Source organism: Bos indicus, chromosome 2 (assembly GCF_029378745.1).
Source record: "Bos indicus isolate NIAB-ARS_2022 breed Sahiwal x Tharparkar chromosome 2, NIAB-ARS_B.indTharparkar_mat_pri_1.0, whole genome shotgun sequence".
In the NCBI taxonomy this organism is placed as follows: Eukaryota; Metazoa; Chordata; class Mammalia; order Artiodactyla; family Bovidae; genus Bos; species Bos indicus.
In genome coordinates this window covers 36579372-36598043 of record NC_091761.1, presented here as the reverse complement: position 1 = coordinate 36598043, position 18672 = coordinate 36579372, and the positions used below count along the sequence as shown (strand labels likewise).

General features: G+C 38.1%; 1 protein-coding gene across 18 annotated transcripts in view; it reads left to right on the top strand.

The window, feature by feature from the left end:
* The first annotated feature begins 84 nt into the window (after nucleotides 1-84).
* Nucleotides 85-18672, top strand: part of MARCHF7 (membrane associated ring-CH-type finger 7) — a 47479-nt gene continuing 28891 nt past the window's right edge. For 17 of the 18 annotated variants that reach the window (XR_011569433.1, XR_002182008.2, XR_011569443.1 and 14 more), the window contains exons 1-2: nucleotides 116-252; nucleotides 16422-16586. Coding sequence is in view for 8 of the 18 variants with exons in the window: in XM_019972221.2 (XP_019827780.1) it covers nucleotides 16434-16586 (153 nt within the window). In the remaining 10 variants the exon portion in view is untranslated. Of the gene's footprint in view, nucleotides 253-16421; nucleotides 16587-18672 lie in introns of all 18 variants that reach the window. The other variant, XR_011569435.1, reaches the window with a different exon arrangement.

Sequence of the window (18672 nt, the reverse complement as noted above, 5' to 3'; positions counted from 1 at the left end):
AGCCCGCCCGCAGCTCTCTGATCCGCGTAGCTCCACCAATCTCGCGAGAACTCGGCGGAGTCCGCGAAGTCGCGGAGAGGAGAAGGGAGGGGCATTTAACGGTGGAGGCTGGTTCTGCGCCGGATCCGGGAGCTGGGCGGACGCCATTGTGCTTCGTGGTCTGCTGTTCTGCTTCAGGTAGAGGCCTAGAACTCCGAGGAGGAAGGCGGCGGTGTGATCGCTGGGAGCGGGACAAACCCTGTTCAGTGCCAGGTCAGGGGCAGGGGTAATAAACTGCGGACTTCGGGTTTCTGGCTCTCGGGGAGGTGGTTCCAATCGAGGCCGCGGGTGGGGGAGGGGAGGAAACGAAGTGCTGGCCTGGGGACACCGAGGCCCCTTCCTTCCTTTCAATATCCAGGTGCAGGCGCTTGATCCGGGACCGCGGGTGATAAGGCGAGCCGGGCGCAGGCCTTCTTTGCCGGTGGCCTTTCGTCCCGTGGTGGGGTTTGTGACGGGTGGCGGGGGCAGGCCGTGCGTCTTCCTTGTGGACGTGTGGCGGCCTAGGGGAAGGGGTTTGAGCCCTGATTTTGGCCTTTGGCAGCTTTCTCTTCGATCGGGGTACGGACGGTCCTCCGGAACCTCACGGGCAGGGAGTGTCACGAGTGAGGTATTTAATGATCGAAGTGTTAAAGGCGGGGAGATTTAGGGCTTTGCCAGACCAACTTCGAATTGAAGGAACCTTGCCAGCCCTTTATGTAAGGGTAAAGATTTGCTCATTGATCATCCCTGGTCTTGAGTATCGTGATACTTTGGGATTTCTTTAGTATTGTAGTATACTGTGTGTTCTTCAGATAGAAATAGGTGGTGGTATGATTAACAGCGTACCTGTTGGCATAAGAAGTAAAAGGCACAAGTAGTTGAATACAGTACTCCCTCATTTTAATGAAACTGCGTAGTAAAGATGAATGTGTACGCACACCAAAAATACTGTAACTCTGTTTTCCTACGAGCAGATGTAAATATGTAAGGAACATCTCTGTCTTGGTAATGCTGATAAATTGATCACAACTGGTGTCGTTTGGCGCTATTAAGAGCAAAGTGCGAAGTGAAATTGCATTCCTAAGATTATTATTTTTTTTTATTTTGTAGGATGTTTTAGGTATTTTTCATTATTAAAGTAATTTTAAAATCTCCCTTTTTCTTGCGTTAATCTGTTTCTTAATCTGTTTCTGTCTGGAACTAAGAGATGAAGTTAAATATGAATTTTAAATTTGAAAATCAAACGCTATACCGTTGTTTAAAAGGCACATACTGTAACTAGTTTTGTGTTTTTTTTCCGTGAAATAAAATTGTATTTCAGAAATGGGGTCAGTATTTCATTCACAGCTCTACAGCATTTGTGAAACAGCAGTGACACAGGAGGCATTAGGGATCGACATATGGGTTTGAGTCTTGATTTCGCCGGAATTATTTAACCTTCCTAGGGTTGAAGTGAGGATTAAATTAGATTTAGCAGTGTGTGTAGCAGTCAACACACTGGGGGACATACTTGCAGAGTGAACTTTTGATAAATGTAAACAATTGGAATTCATACCAAAGTCCAGTTTATATTCATGCATTTTTCAAATTTTACTCTCCCTGCAATATGTTCCTCATAGGTTACTGAATGCTTCTCACGCTCATAGTAATTATATTTATAAAAGTTCTTACTTTAGATAAGAACTTTTTACAACTTTTTCTGTGCCCTAAATCATACCACAGATGTAATGTCAGCATGGTTGGTAAGTATAGTTCTGCGTCTTTTTTTTCGAAGCTGCATGGTGGGTCAGAGGTCTGGAATAAGGATGGTTAAAGATTCCTTTCTTAAGTATAGGTAATTTCTGTTTCTACCACATTGGCAAGAGAGCTTAATATTCCCAGATAAAGCACAAAGATTCCCTGTATAGGTACACACATATGTTCTATGTGAAGATGTAAGATAATCAGCTTGAATATAAAAAGACATCCATAGCTCCAATTTTTAACCAGCTACATATCCATTTCACACAACTCTTCATCTGATATATGTTCAAGAATTGCCCACTTAATTTCAGGAAAATAATTTTAAGTAGTGCAAAACTATCAAAAAATGTAAAACAATTTTTGATAGTTTGTTGTATTTTAGTTACTAGATTCTACATTAGGGCTTTACATTACAAGAAGCTTGACACCGCGTCTGCCTTGCACAACTCACAGTTTAATCATCAGACTAATGTATGAAGAAATGAAGTCGCTCCGTCATGTCCAACTCTTTGCGACTCCATGGACTCTGCCAGGAGTCTGCCAGGCTGCTCTGTCTATGGGATTTTCCAGGCAAGAATACTAGAGTAGGTTGCCATTTCCTTCTCCAGGGGATCTTCCCGACCCAGGGATCAAACTCTGGTCTGGTCTCCCGCATTGCAGGCAGATTCTTTACTGTCTGAGCCATTACAAATAATTATACATTTAGACTAATGTGTAAACAGTTACTATTATCTTAATGTAAGTATTGATACATTCTCCTATTGTAGGAGCACGGAGGACAGGTGTTTAATTCGGGGGAAATTTTTATAGGAAGTATTACTTGAACTGAGATGTGAAGGATGGTTAAAAGTTTGGTAAGGAACCTGTAAGTCATGGTATCATGGTTTGTTTAGGAATGTACAGTTTGTTCCCCATAGCTGAAACAGTTGAGTAGAAGGTTAGAGTATGATGGGAAAAGACCTGTACTGTTTTAGAAGGTCAGTGCTCTATGCTTTTGGGATTAAAGAGCTCTTGTGTCCCTAAGCCAAATAAGGAATGACTTTAAATTATGTTTCTTGATACATCCTTCTGTTACTACAAATAATTGTGTTAGTAATAAAGAACAGTGGGAAATGGATAAGTGAAATGTATAACCTTGTAGCAAACCTCATTTTTAACCAACAAATTAAATTTAACTAGTGAACCTTTTAGCTGTTTAGTAACTGAGTCAAAAACTGATCACATTAGTATAATTACAATTTAAAATGAGTAAAGATTTTGAGTTCTTCCTAAGATCTACTTGAATTCAATGAATCAGGATTATAGGGAAATAGTTTATTTTCTCATAGTTGTAATTTTACAAAAATTCTATTTTTAATACATTTGGTAATCATAAGATGAAGCCGAAGAGGGAGGGCAGGGTAAAGTTATAATTTGAGAGTTGGCTGGGTTACTTTTCATGGTCTTAATTTTTAACTTTTCTTTGGTCTGAACTCCTGATGTCAAAGCTGGTTTTTCTTGTTCTCAAAAGTTCTCTGGCTCTACTGGTTAGACTAGATAAGTCAAACGCCTGGTTTTGAAATTACCTACTGGTATACACCCTGGGATTTCTTTGGAAGGAATGATGCTAGAGCTGAAACTCCAGTACTTGGCCACCTCATGCGAAGAGTTGACTCATTGGAAAAGACTGATGCTGGGAGGGATTGTGGGCAGGAGGAGAAGGGGACGACAGAGGATGAGATGGCTGGATGGCATCACTGACGTGATGGACGTGAGTCTGGGTGAACTCCGGGAGTTGGTGATGAACAGGGAGGCCTGGCGTGCTGCGATTCATGGGGTCCCAAAGAGTCCGACACGACTGAGTGACTGAACTGAACTGAACTGATACACCCTTTAGTCAACAGCTTTAAGAAGAGAAATCTTGAACCTTCAAAACTAGTTTTCATCTCTGTTATGATCATCTCACTTTAGTGTTACGTTTGCTGGTTTCAGAATAATTCTAAAATAGTTTCCAGTTACTCAATGAAGGTTGAAACTTGACAAAGATTAAATACACTTCAAAGGAGGACAGATTATTTCAAAGTATTCTAACGTAGACCTAACATTTTCTCATGAAGATGTTGAAGTTTTTCCAGTTATTTTTTTAGACTTCAGTGTATCTGTGTGTGTGAAATACCTGTCAGCTGAAAATCAAGAGGGATTTTTTTAAAGACCCCAAAACTTCTGTGCTTTCATAGTGTTTTCCTTGTGACTACCCCTAGATTTTATGTCTCCATGTTCACTAATATCAATAGAATGCTAGGATTTCCCATTAAGAAAAAAAATTTTCCTCGGAAGCAGATGTTTTAAACAAAGACTATACCGTGTAGAGGTTTTTAACTATGTTTATATTTCTGGGAGACTGTTGGCTGTTGAAATACATTGGTATTTTCTGTAATAACTCTGATCTTCATGCCAGGAATTCATTGCAGAGTACTGTTGTGCTTTTGGTAATTCAATGACTGTAACTCCCCTGGATTTTAAGAAAAAGTCTAAGTTAGACCCTGAAACGATTAGATTTTTCATGAGACTAGGTGCGTGATGATAATTGTAGAAAAAGGAATAAGTAAGCTTTGCTCTATTGTTACATAACACACCACCTCAGAACCCTCTGGATTAAAACTAGTGTTTACAGTCTTATTACAGTTCTTTGTGCCTGTTGGGTAGTTCTGTTGGTTTTGCCTGGATTCACTCATGCAAGATTTTTAAGGCTAGCAGGTCCAAGATGGCAGGCGTCCCTCACACTTCAGGCACTTGGTGTTGGTTAACGTTTAGGCTTTGCTCACTGTGGTCTTTTATGGCATGAGGATTCCAAAACAGCATTTGAGGGGAGTGAAAAAGGGAGCTATAAGACTTCTTATAACCTTGGAAATCATACAGTGTCACATTACTTTCTGGTGGCTCAGACGGTGGAGAATCTGCCTGCAGTACTGGAGACATGGGCCCCATCCCTGGGTGTGGAAGATCCCCTGGAGAAGAGAATGGCTACCCACTCCAGTATTCTTGCCTGGAGAATTCCGTGGACAGAGTAGCCTTCAGGGCTATTGTCCATGGGGTTGCAAAGAATCAGTCACGGATGAATGACTAATACTTTCTTAGTCACAATAAATTTCACAAGGTAGCCCACATTCAAGGGGTGGGGAAATAGATTCCATCCTCTCCCCAGGCAGATCAGCACCATTAGTGCGAAGGGCCATGGGTATTTTGTAACCATACTTTTTAATTTACCACAAGTGGCTTAGAATATTTTATTGAGAACAGACATTCTTAAAGATATCATGACTGGGATTTGTTTTAAAATAGAGGATGGTGAAATAGTCAAATGTTGATAATTGTTGAAGACCATTGTTTGGCATGTGGAGGTTTATTATTGTCTTGATTTTTGTGCATGTTTGAAATTTTCTCATAGTGAAAATAAAATTTTTAAGGCATACTCAGATAATCTAAACTCCATTTTGCAAAGTGATTCTGACCTTATTTCCCATTTATTATTTACCAGAATTTGCTACTTCTTTTGTGGTGTATAGATACTAAGAGGTATAAACCAGCAGTGCTGCAATTTAGAAAGGAAATATTTTTAGGAGTTCTTCATAGATTTTATTGTAATGTAAGATAAAAAATATCTTTTCATCTGCCAGTAACTGTTTCCCTTAATTATCAAAGTTAGAGTAAAAACATTTTGAAAAAGTTAAAGGAAAACCCACCCAGACATAAAGTAAAATGTTAATAATATCTATTTTTCCCCCAATTTTGTATGCATTTGCTTAATATAAGTAAGGTACATAAGTTATCTTTACAATGATTATCCTCCAGTACCAAAATCTGAATGACTTTAAAAAATCTTTCTACTATGTGTTAAAGACAAATTTCAAATAATGGAAAAGCTAAAGTAATGCCTGTTCAGTCACTCAGTCATGTCTGAGTCTTTGCGACCCCATGGACCACAGCCAGCCAGGCTCCTCTCTCCATGGGATTTTCCTGGCAAGAATACTGGAGTGGGTTGCCATTTCCTCCTCGAGGGGATCTTCCTGAGCCAGGAATCAAACCTGCATCTCCTGCATTCATGCAGATTCTTTACCACTGAGCCCCTGGGGAGGCCCGAAGTAATGCCTACTAAAGCTGTTTATATGAAAATTTTTTACCACCTGATGGTATTGCTTAATACTAGCTATTATTTACTAACTATATACGGTGTGCCAGTAAAGCTCATGATACATCTGTAAAATTAGTACTATTGTTATTCCCATTTTGTAGGTGAAAAAAATAAAGCATTAGTGATACTAAGCCCGGAGTCATACCAAGTAAGGGACAGACTTCAAAGCTCATGGTCTCAAATGTTGTACTTACAAGTAGAAATTGGTGCATATGCTTAAAATTGGGCAGCACTTAGTTTATCTTGCTTTTATCCTGTTTACTGTTTTGAAAAAATTGCCTTTATTAATATATACATTTAAAGTAAAGGGAATGTCTTAGGTATAGGCTATTAGTATGAATGGGGTTGGGGCCTTTTTGATAGTCTCGTCATTTGGTTTATGATTACTATGTGACTCATGACATGTTGAACAAGACTATTTTAAGAAGGGAACACAGTGATCTATAGAGTAATGGGAAAGGGTACATGTTATTTGAGAGATTACTTTACAAGCAGAATCACCTATTAATTCAGCCACTTTCTCTTCAAATTTTTTGTGCTCTAGTTCTTTCCTTCTGTAAGTACAGTAGACTTTCTTACTCTTTGCTCAGTTTCTCTTAAACCCTCTCCTGTATTTGCCATCATCTGTTTTTCCATCCTTCATTCTGGATAGTTTTCCTCTAGCCTGTTTCCCAGTTCTCTGGTTTTCTTAGTTTTGCCTAGGCTACTGATAAATGCATCAATTTCCCAGTTTGCTAACATTAGAGCCATTTCTTCATCTGGTTCTGTTGATTGATATCTCTTGATGATGAACTTTTTTTCCATGTTTTTTTTTTTAATTTTATTTTACTTTTTAACTTTACAATATTGTATTGGTTTTGCCATATATCAACATGAATCTGCCACAGGTATACACGTGTTCCCCATCCTGAACCTTCCTCCATCCTCCCTCCTTTTCCTTGTTTTTTTAAACTTTTAATTGGAGGATAATTGTTTTACAGTGTTGTATTGGTTCCTTGTAGTTTTGTGTCTTAAAATTTTTGATTGATGGTGAAATGTTACAAATTAAAGAACAGTGGAGACTGAGGTCATAATTTTTATGCCTGGATATGGACATATCTTGTCAGACTGTTAATGTGGTAGATTGAGTTGGTCTGTAGTGGAGCTGGGTTTGAACGTTCAGAGTATTCTTTGACTGCTTCTGCATGGTGCTCAGTGTGAAGCTGGAATGCTGGAGGGTTTATTTCAGTATTCTTTCACTAACCTCAACTTCTATAGGCCCTGCATATCTGCACTACAGAGAGGCCTACAACTCGAAGGCTGTTGTAACTCCCTAAACAGTAAACTGCTATACCTTCTTAGATACTTGGAGGACAGTCAATAGGAAAGGAGGTGTTCTTAGTTTTTTGCATTCTTCTTGAGTTTAGGCAGGCTCTAAGTGCCTGAATCTTAGAGGTGGGGAGGTCCCAAGATTTATCTCCTTTTCCCAGACCCCTGTCACTTCCTCTCCACCAGGGTGAACTGGAAAGAAAGAAAGAAAGAAAGTGAAGTCGCTCAGTCATGTCTGACTCTTTGCCACCCCATGGACTGTAGCCTACCATGCTCCTCAGTTCGTCCATGGAATTTTCCAGGCAAGAGTACTGGAGTGGGTTGCCATTTCCTTCTCCAGGGGGATCTTCCTAACCCAGGGATGGAACCCCGGTCTCCCGCATTATTTTAAGATGGTAGTTCTCTGGTGACTCAGCGGTAAAGAATCCGCCTTGCTAATGCGGAGATGCAGGTTCCATCCCTGGGTTGGGAAAATCCCGTACAGAAGGAAATGACATCCCACTCAAATATTCTTGCCTGGGAAATCCCATGGATGGAGGAGCCTGGCAGGCTGCAATCCATGGGATGGCAAAAGAGTTGGACATTGTGACTTAACGACAGCAATTTGAAAGTTAAGTGGAAAAGGTGGGTTAGAATTCTGGTTACTGGGGTAAAGAATTTAGACTTAATTTTTAAGGTAGTAGAGAACAGTTGAAAATCTGATTGGGGAGTGTTGTCATTACTAGTAAGATTAAAGAGAAATGAGAAAATGTGTGGATTAATGACAGATTCCCTTTAAACAAGGCCTATTGTGCTATTATTAGAGACAAATGTTGGTATACTTAGAGTAGGTCTCATTCATGTAAAGTCTTGCCGAAAAACATTGTAAAAATTTAGTTTAAATTTGTATTTTAGTATAAGTTGTGTGGTAAGTTTTCAGTTGCATTTAGCATGTGACTGAGATCTTGTTAACTTGCAGGTAACTTTGGGCACACAATTTTGCATGTTGGACAATGACAGAATTCTTTGAGGCTTTTTACCTAGTCTAAAGTTTATTTCCATAGACTAGAGTTGAATTGTACTGTTTATAGGTAGGAGAAAGTGTTTTTTGGGTCTAAAATTCCTTTATAGAAATCAGCCACTAAAAACATGAACTTGTTTTTAAAGAGCTCTACAGAGGTTTCCTATGAAACCCAGCTGAATGAAATTACCTATTTAAAATACTGTCAATTTTTTTTTTAGTAGTAGTTAAGTCACAGGTTTATGAGATGACAGACTACATAAATTTTGGAGTTGGTATAAATATTTGTTATCCACTACTGTTCCTTGTGCCAGTTACTCTTAAAATGCCTGAAAGTAAGGGAACACTTAAAAGTCACATTAAGACTAGTTGGGTAAACTAGCAGTTAAATACCAACTTAAGAGAATCTTACAAGTTGAAAAGTTCAATACAGTAAAAATCTCAAATATTGATCATAAGATTTTTGTGACTTTGTGGTTTATTACTTTCTTTCTGCATTTGAAATTGAAGCAAGTTCTGAAGAATGAAAAATAGGACCTCTTGGAGCAGTCAGTGCCTCATCTTACTCAGAGATAGATGTGTTGATAAGGAACATGAGCACCCAAGTCCAGTTGATCCAGATGCCTAGGATACGAGTGCAACTCAGAGTAAAAATCGAAGTGTGTTAATGACTGAAGCTTCATAGCAGTGAGTGCTAAATACAGATTGAGTGGCAGGACATGGCAGACAGGCACATATCGCTTCTGCTCAAGCTCGTGCTCCACTATGCTATCTGACTTGACTTATACAAGTTCACATTCTAAAGTATTAATGATTTTCAGATGTCAACAGTGGAGCTTTTAATGAAACACAGGGCCTCATGTGTTTGCATAAGTGGTCATATATTTGTAAAATCAGCCCTGCTGATGTTTTTATCTTATCACCAGAAAGAAAAAGACCTCAACTATCCAACTCTGGAATCAAACTGAAAGAAATATATATTTAAAGAAACTGCATAGTGACAAGGGCTTCGGAGGTGGCACTGGTGGTAAAGAACCTGCTTGCCGATGCAGGAGATGTAAGAGACACAGATTCTATCCCTGAGTCAGAAAGATTCCCTGGAGGAGGGCATGGCAACCCACTCGAGTATTCTTTCCTGGAGAATCCCATGGACAGAGGAGCCTTGTGGGCTACAGACCGTAGGGTTGCAAAGAGACACAACTTAGCATGCACGGGTAATGACAGAAGGAAAGTAAGAGGCCATTATATTTGGTTAAAAGCCTTGAGCTTCAGGATACTTTTTTCCAGCTTGATTGGCTTATACTCTTTCTGTTAGAGCATTTATAGCTATTTTAAGTTACATCGTTATTTATGTAGTTTGTTCCCTCCTAGACCACAGCTTCTTTATAGTCATTATCTCACTAGGTTCAGTGTTGTCCCCTCTCTCCATCCCTTTGTTTAGTATTAATTAATGTGCTTAGGACGTGTAAGCATGTGAAAAACTACTTGAATGAATGAATGAACGAACTTGAGAAGATCCCTCGTAGTACCTTGTAAGTGGTCTGATAGAAGTTTTTCAAGGACTGCACATTTTATTTTTTTACTATTTTTTGTGCTTTTGACCTACAGCTTACACAACCAAATTATATAAGTTTTCTGGTAACACCTACATTGTCAAAATTCAATCAATTTATGTAGACAAGGTTCCAAAAATAGTTTGTGCAGTATAAATTACAGGTCTCGGAGGACTCTGCCTCTTTGCCTTCTCCCAAGAGCTTTGTTTTTAGAGATTTCCTACTAGGTTAGTTTCATTCTGCAAGTAAGTATGCAGGTAAGAATTAAGTATAGACACAGTCAAAGTAAACCACGATAAGTATGATTAAGAAGCATTGTTGTTAAAGAACCAACTGTAGGCCTGTTTCTTTTTAAAAACATATTTCCTGTTTAAAATCCTCAACAAATACAGTCCCTTGTTTAATATTTTTATAGTCTTCTTGATAAAATAACAAATCTGCTACTTGTTAAATCTTTCATGGGCTTTTGTGTGTCACTATTTAACTATTAGTATTCTTTCTACTATTGTATGCCTTCTTTAAATGTCTGATGCATAATTCACTTTTTAAATACAAATATTTATATGGATATATAAAGAGTTTATAAAAAGCTGAAGGTAGGAAAGATTTACGTTAGGTGACTGTATGCTTTATCATTCAAACCAGGCCACTTTTGAGAGACAACACAAGTACTATTAATAATTGCCCAGGGATAATGAGCACAAATTAGGACTTTTCTTGCCATAAACTGAAACTGGTCTCAGCAAACCAGGAAATACGGTCATCCTGCTTAAAAGAAAAACAGCAATCCTTTGCCTCACCCTTTACCTCTTTCCCAGTCCACTTTCCGTAGGCAGCTATCCTTAACTTTTAGCTGTTATAGGAATTACCTTCATATTTCTAAATGATGTGTTCATGATTTTTCAGTGCATTATATATATATATACATGTGTGTGTATACATACACACACAAGAGTGCTCAGTCATGTCCCACTCTGCGATCCCATGGTCTGTAGCCCACCAGGCTTCTCTGTTCATGGGATTTTCCTGGAAGAATACTGGAGTGTTGTCATTTCCTCTGCAGGGAATCTTCCCGATCCAGGGATCAAACCAGCATCTCCTGTGTCTGCTGCATTGCAGGCAGATTCTTTACCACTGAGACATCAAAGAACCCTGTCTCCTAGGTTCTGTGTCTGGTTCTTTAATTCTTTACATGCTGGTTTTCCTAGGACCTGCTTTTCATTTAACTAACTTCCTGTAGTTTTGTCATTTGATTGTTTTTAAAAATCTTTCATGTCTGAATATTATTTTCTCCACCTCATATTTAGTTTCTAGATTGGGGTTCAGTGCAAATTTTTTTTTCTCAGTACTACAGGCATTGCTTTATTGTCCTCAGAGTTTTTAAAGTTGTAATTAAGAAGCCATTCTGATTTCTTTTGTATTTGACCCGTTTTTCCATTCTTGTAAATTATTGTATCTTTATTTCTGGTGTTCTGAAATTTCAAGGTGATAAATGGTGCTTAGTGTTGGTCTTCATTCTTTGATCCTGCCAGCTACACTTGACCGCTTTCAATGTGGAGATATATGTCCTTCAGTTGTAGAAAAATTTTTTCAATTTTTTGGTAATCTATTCCATTTTCTTTTTTCTCTCTCTATAACCATACTTACAGTCAAATGATCAGTAACTCCCCTGGACAATTCTGTTTTTTGAGTTACAGTTTCCACTTCTGGGAGGTGTCCTGAGTTTACTCCCAACTCTTCTGTTGGATTTATTTCAGTGTATCACATATCTTTTTTTTAAGTGTATAGTTTTTTTTTTTTAAGCATATAGCATTTTGAATTTCCATAAGCTGTTCGTTATACTGGTTGCTTTCTGAAGCCTCCATTACTTTATAATGAATGTCTTTTGCTCCTTTTGAGAGTAGTAACTTATTAGCTTCTTTCCCCAGATTTCCTCTGAGTTCCTTTTTTGTTGTTGTTGTTTACTTTGGTCTTTTTGGATACACAGTGATCTTGGTGTTTGTCTGTTAGAGGGAAGCACTAAAAAAGGTGATTAGAAATTCATGGTTACTAGTGGATTTCACTTTGGGTAGGATGGTAAAATGACAAGCTAGCTTTGTAATTGAAAGCATTCCAAATAGCAGTATCCAGAAGTGTCTAGTATTTTTGTTTGGTTTTCTGACAGCACTGTAGAAACAGCATCAGAAAAGAGAGGTTTTGGGTCTCAACTTTGAGTATGTAGATTTTCTTTTATTCCTTATACTTAACCTTTGCAGAGTTGGTTGTATATTGAGGGAGGGGTTGGTGGTTTACAAGGAAGTTCCTTATTCTCCAAAGAATAAATACCCTATTTTTTGAAAGAATGGAGCTGTGGGAAGAACTGGAGGTTTTACTACTTCAAGTACAGATTTTAATTCAGCAACTCCATGCATTATCCCTTTATTGTGGTATCTTGTATCTCCAAATCATGATTCTTTCTAGGATGCTACAGCTTACTGCTCTGCTTCCAGTTCCTACCTTTCTGTAAAAATGCTTAGGAAATATTATCCTCTCCTGAATTATTCTACCTCTCCTCCAACTTTTTTTGATTTTCCAAATTACATTGAAATCTCTTGCCTTTTATGATCCTTTTTCCTATTCTTTTCATAGTTAAAGCCTTTGGATTCATCAACTGTCACTTTACAGGGGTTTTGGGAAAAGGGACCAAATAGGTAAATAAAAAGATAACCTTCTCATGTTTAACTGGGACTTCAAAACTGATCTTTTCTGATAAGCTATCTTTGATTTAATCATGTTCCAAAGTATAGCTTTTCTCTGGTTCCTCAACTAGATATTCTTAGATGAATAATTCTAATCGATACTGGGCTTGTGTTTTTATCTTTTTCGTGTTTGTGGTATATCTCCTACTGTAGTATAGCCCTTTCGTTTTGTTGATGTCTTAGCTCTCTTTATCCTCTTTCCCATCATTGGTTGATACCATGTTTTTGACAGATAGTTTTTAGTAGTAGCTTTTAAGGTAGAGCCATATGATTGATCTAAAACTTAGTTGATAAGTTAATGAATTGAATTAGGTATTTTGAACTTAAATGCTTAAATCTGAATGTTTTAAAACAGCAGATGTTACTATTTAGGCTGCGTGTCAGGGAAGTCAAGCACATTGATTTCAGTCCACTGCCAGAAAAATAAGAGAATGATTTTTGATCTTGAAAGTGGTAACTGGGACAAGTTGAAGACATTATTGTGATTTCTTTTTACTGTTACTTTCTTCTGCCCTTCTCATTTTACTCTCATGGCTGGTGTCATCTCAGTTGTTCACAGACTGTGCATTGTAAATGTTTTTCCAAGAAAAACTTTGCAAGTTTTTCTTGTTTTGTTTTTACTTCATAAAATGGTTTTCATAGTTGCACTTACTTGTAATAGCCTAAAACTGGAAACAATCCAGTGTTCACCCAGAGAAGAAAAGACAAATAAATTGGGTGTATTGATACAGTGGAATGCTACATAAACCACAAAATGAATTAACCTCACAAATATAGTGTTAAGCAAATGAAGCCAGACAGAAAAAGAGTAAATGTTGTAAGAATCCATTTATATCAGTTCAGTTCAGTTGGTCAGTCGTGTCCGACTCTTTGCAACGCTATGGACTGCAGCACGCCAGGCTTCCCTGTCCGTCACCAGCTCTCAGAGCTTGCTCAAACTTATGTCCATTGAGTCGGTGATGCCATCCAACCATTTCATCCTTTGTTGTCCCTTTCTCTTCCTGCTCTCAATCTTTCCCAGCATCAGGGTCTTTTTAAGGAGTCCATTCTTCCCATCAGGTGGCCAAAGTATTGGAATTTCAGCTTTAGCATCAGTCTTTCCAATGAATATTCAGGACTGATTTCCTTTAGGATTGACTGGTTTATCTCTTTGCGGTCCAAGGAACCCTCAAGAGTCTTCTCCAACACAACAGTTCAAAAGCATCAAGTTTTTGGCACTCAGCTTTCTTTATAGTCCAACTCTCACATCCATACATGACTACTGAAAAAACTGTAGCTTTGACTAAATGGACCTTGGTTTGCAGAATAATGTCTCTGCTTTTTAATATACTGTCTAGGTTGGTTATACTTTTCTTCCAAGGAGCAAGTGTCTTTAATTTCATGGCTGCAGTCACCATCTGCAGTGATTTTGGAGCCCCCAAAAATAAAGTCTCACTGTTTCAATTGTTTCCACATCAATTTGCCATGAAGTGATGGGGCCAGATGCCATGATCTTAGTTTTCTGAATGTTGAGTTTAAAGCCAACTTTTTCACTCTCCTCTTTCACTTTTCATCAAGAGGCTCTTTAGTTCTTCTTCCACTTTCTGCCATAAGGGTGGTGTCATCTGCGTATCTGAGATTACTGGTATTTCTCCCTGCAATGTTGATTCCAGCTTGCGCTTCTTCCAGCCTAGCGTTTCTCATGATGTACTCTGCATGTAAGTTAAATAAGTAGGGTGACAGTTCGTCAAGACAATAAGCCTTGCCTTGACGTACTCCTTTCCTGATTTGGAACCAGTCTGTTTTTCCATGTCCAGTTCTAACTGTTGCTTCTTGACCTACATACAGATTTCTCAGGAGGCAGGTCAGGTGATCTGGTATTCCCATCTCTTTAAGAATTTTTCACAGTTTGTTGTGATCCACACAGTCAAATGCTTTGGCATAGTCAACAAAGCAGAAATAGATGTTTTTCTGGAGCTCTCTTGCTTTTTCGATGATCCAGCAAATGTTGGCAAATAAAATGTAACTAATGGTGACCCTTGGCATGTGTTGAGGAATGTTTAGCCTGGAAAACTTAGAAATTTTTCTCACTTTTGAGAAGGGGAGGCAGGAAAACAAATTATAGCATGTAGTATGATGTGTTAATAAAAGTATGTGCAAAGTAGAAGCACGCTTGATCTTGTTTTAAGGCTCTGCTCAGTAATTGAATGGGGACTATATAGACTTTGCAAGCATGTACAAAGTCCTGTGAGAGCATACTGTGTTAAGGAGTGTAAAAATACTACAGTATAGCTAATGCTTACAGTATGAGTATTGAATGCTAATCTCACATGCTAGTAAAGTAATGCTCGAAATTCTCGAAGCCAGGCTTCAGCAATACTTGAACCGTGAACTTCCAGATGTTCAAGCTGGTTTTAGAAAAGGCAGGGGAACCAGAGATCAAATTGCCAACATCTGCTGGATCATCAAAAAAGCAAGAGAATTCCAGAAAAACATCTACTTTATTGACTATGTCAAAGCCTTTGACTGTGTAGATCACAATAAACTGTGGAAAATTCCGAAAGACATGGGAATACCAGACCACCTGACCTGCCTCTTGAGAAACCTGTATGCAGGTCAGGAAGCAAGAATTAGAACTGGACATGGAACAACGGACTGGTTCCAAATAGGAAAAGGAGTCCGTCAAGGCTGTATATTGTCACCCTGCTTATTTATCTTATATGCAGAGTACATCATGAGAAACGCTGGGCTGGAGGAAGCACAAGCTGGAATCAAGATTGCAAGAAGAAATATCAATAACCTCAGATATGCAGATGACACCACCCTCATGGTAGAAAGTGAAGAAGAACTAAAGAACCTCTTGATGAAAGTGAAAGAGGAGAGTGAAAAAGTTGGCTTAAAGCTCAACATTCAGAAAACTAAGATCATGGCATGCGGTCCCATCACTTCATGGCAAATAGATGGGGAAACAGTGGCTGACTTTATTTTTTTGAGCTCCAAAATCACTGCAGACGGTGATTGCAGCCATGAAATTAAAAGACACTCCTTGGAAGGAAAGTTATGACCAGCCTAGATAGCATATTAAAAAGCAGAGACATTACTTTGTCAACAAAGGTTCATCTAGTCAAGGCTATGGTGTTTCCAGTGGTCATGTATGGATGTGAGAGTTGGATTGTGAAGAAAGCTGATCGCCGAAGAATTGATGCTTTTGAACTGTGGTGTTGGAGAAGACTCTTGAGAGTCCCTTGGACTGCAAGGAGATCCAACCAGTCCATCCTAAAGGAGATCAGTCCTGGGTGTTCATTGGAAGGACTGATGTTGAAGCTGAAACTCCAATACTTTGGCCACCTGATGCAAAGAGCTGACTCATTTGGGAAGACTCTGATGCTGGGAAAGATCGAGGGCAGGAGGAAAAGGGGACAACAGAGAATGAGATTGTTGTATGGCATCACTGACTCAATGGACCTGAGTTTGGGTGGACTCCGGGAGTTGGTGACGGACAGGGAGGCCTGGCGTGCTGCCATTCATGGGGTCGCAGAGAGTCGAGCACGACTGAGCAACTGAACTGAACTGAACAGAAATAGCAAGAGTCAGAGGCTCATTCCTGTGGTATTTTATGTAGAGATAAAATTGAGTAAGGAAAGAGTTCAAGATTTGGAAAGAATAAATGGAGGTTTTGCATCACCAGTTTTATCATGTTTGTTTCATTTTATGTACAGTGGGAACCTTTGATCAACTTCAGACCTCTCTGCCTTGTAGAAGGAGAGGATGATAGTCTCACAGTTTACCATACCAGATTTAGTTAATTTGCATGGTTAATTCTTGATTTTGAACTGATCTTTTAGAGAGGATTAAGAATCAAAGGTTTGAGTGTTTTCCCAAAGCAAGTAATCAAAATCTGCATTTCACAGGAAACCTTAAGAATGGAGTCTAAACCTTCAAGGATTCCAAGAAGAATTTCTGTTCAACCTGCTAGCTCTTTAAGTGCTAGGTTGATGTCTGGAAGCAGAGGAAGTGGTTTAAATGATACCTATCACTCAAGGGACTCTTCCTTTCGACTGGATTCGGAATATCAGGTAACATCTTAATTTGAAATATGTGTACATACAGTCTCATTTTCAAAGTCCTTGGAGCCATATTATTTTCTGGATTTCAGAAAAGTAGTAGAGTGTGTTTTTAACACCTCAGCTGGATCTGAGGCATCCTGTAATCAAAACATTAATATATTTCTGCACACTGATGGACTGTACCACATTAAGTAGCAAAAACTTGATGTTTTTCAAACTTTTTGGACTTCGGAACTTTTTATAAAGAATTGTGATCATATGTAAATGTTCATCCTTTCCAAAGACTTGCAAACCTATTAACCTAAAAACATTTAAGTATCAATTTAAATTAATAGGCTTTTCTTTGATGAAGATACATCACTAACATTCTTTTATATGAATTATGGGGTTTTTACGGTTAGAAATGAGTTGACTGATTCATAATTTACATAAAGTGACATAAGTTCCTTTTATGTAGCTAATTTTCATTAAGACTAATAGCGTTTTTTTTAAAAAGTAGCTTATTAGTGTTGTAACAATGGTTGTAGTCTAAAATGGTATAAATCTCGAGTCATGGATTGTAGGTTTAATTCAGTTTATCTTGCCTATCATATTTAAGTTTATTGCATTATTGACTGAAAACCTGATTGGGTCACATATGATTTGCAAAAGTCTTGGTAACAGACTCTAAAGAGAATCCTTTAGTGGAAATGTTTATTTGTGTCTTAATATTTATATATCGTGCAATATATTCTATTAACAGAAGTCACTTAGAAGCATTTCTGCATAGTAATAAGCATTTTATACAAATCAAATAAGGTAATTTCTCTAAAATGCCCATATCTACTGCCAGCTTGCTAATGTTGTATGTACTGTTTATTTATTTTAATGTTTTATTTTAAATGTTGTTTTGACAATGTATTTGTTTTACTCTGTAACTAGGCAGGAGTATTCTTGCCAGAATCACATGTTTTTCATTCTGCTGGAAATGTAGGTTAAATGGTTGTGACTCTTTTTTTTAATATTTATTTATTTGGTTGTGTCAGGTCTTAGTTGTGACATGCAGGATGTTTGTTGAATCATTTGGGATCTTGTGGCGCACAGATTCTCTAGGTGTGGTAAAGGAGCTCAGTAGTTGTGGCTGGTGGGCTTAGTTGCTCCACGGCATGTGGGATCTTTGTTCCCTGACCAGGGATTGAACTCACATCCCCTGCATTGCAAGGTGGATTCTTAACCACTGGACCACCGGGGAAGTCCCTCATTGTGACTTATTAAGAGCACAGAATTTGTTTTTTTTAATATAGTCTTGAGGAAATTTTGTCTGCTGATCTGTGTCCGGTTTTTCATGATTAGTGAGGAACACAGACTGTAAAACAAGACTAACAGTCTTGAATACATTTAGAAAATTTATTGACATCCCTTTAAAATACTATTTCCAGAGTTTTCAGCTTGTTCCTAACTCATGTCATAGATTATTCCGAAAGTCTAAACTTTGACTGTGGAAGTTAAACAAATGCAAACATTTTTTTAAAAAGTAAATGTTTTATTGACTCAATAAGATTAATCAGTTTTGTAAATTTTGGAGTTTTCCTTTATGTTTTTCAGTTATTTAAGTGGCTTTTGGTCTTTTTTCCCCCAGTGGGTTACAGGAACGTTTCCAGATTGCTTTGCTGTTATAGTTTTTATTTAGAAACTGAAATTCCTGTGTTCTGAGTAAAGTAGTTTTCTGTTTCCTCTTATGTGAAATGATAATAAGGGTGGTTTTCTCATACAGTTACTGTTTTAATTGGAAGAAGTACTAGGTGTAAAGCACTTAGAACAACAGTGCCTGGAACCTAGTAAGAGTTCAAATGTTAACTGGTTATAATGATTGTTATTGCTGCTGTTACCATTTCCTGACTTTGCCATTGGTTTAAATGGATGATAAATACCCTTAGGGGACAATATAATATCAGATTATTATCACATGATTTTTCAACAAGATATGTATTTAATGAATGAGAGACCTTTGACTATCAAAGGGAACATTTTTGGTTATTTGTTGGTATTTTCTGACTCAAAACTGTCTGCAACATAACACTCCCCTTCTTTACTGCACTTAGTGAACCTGAAGCTT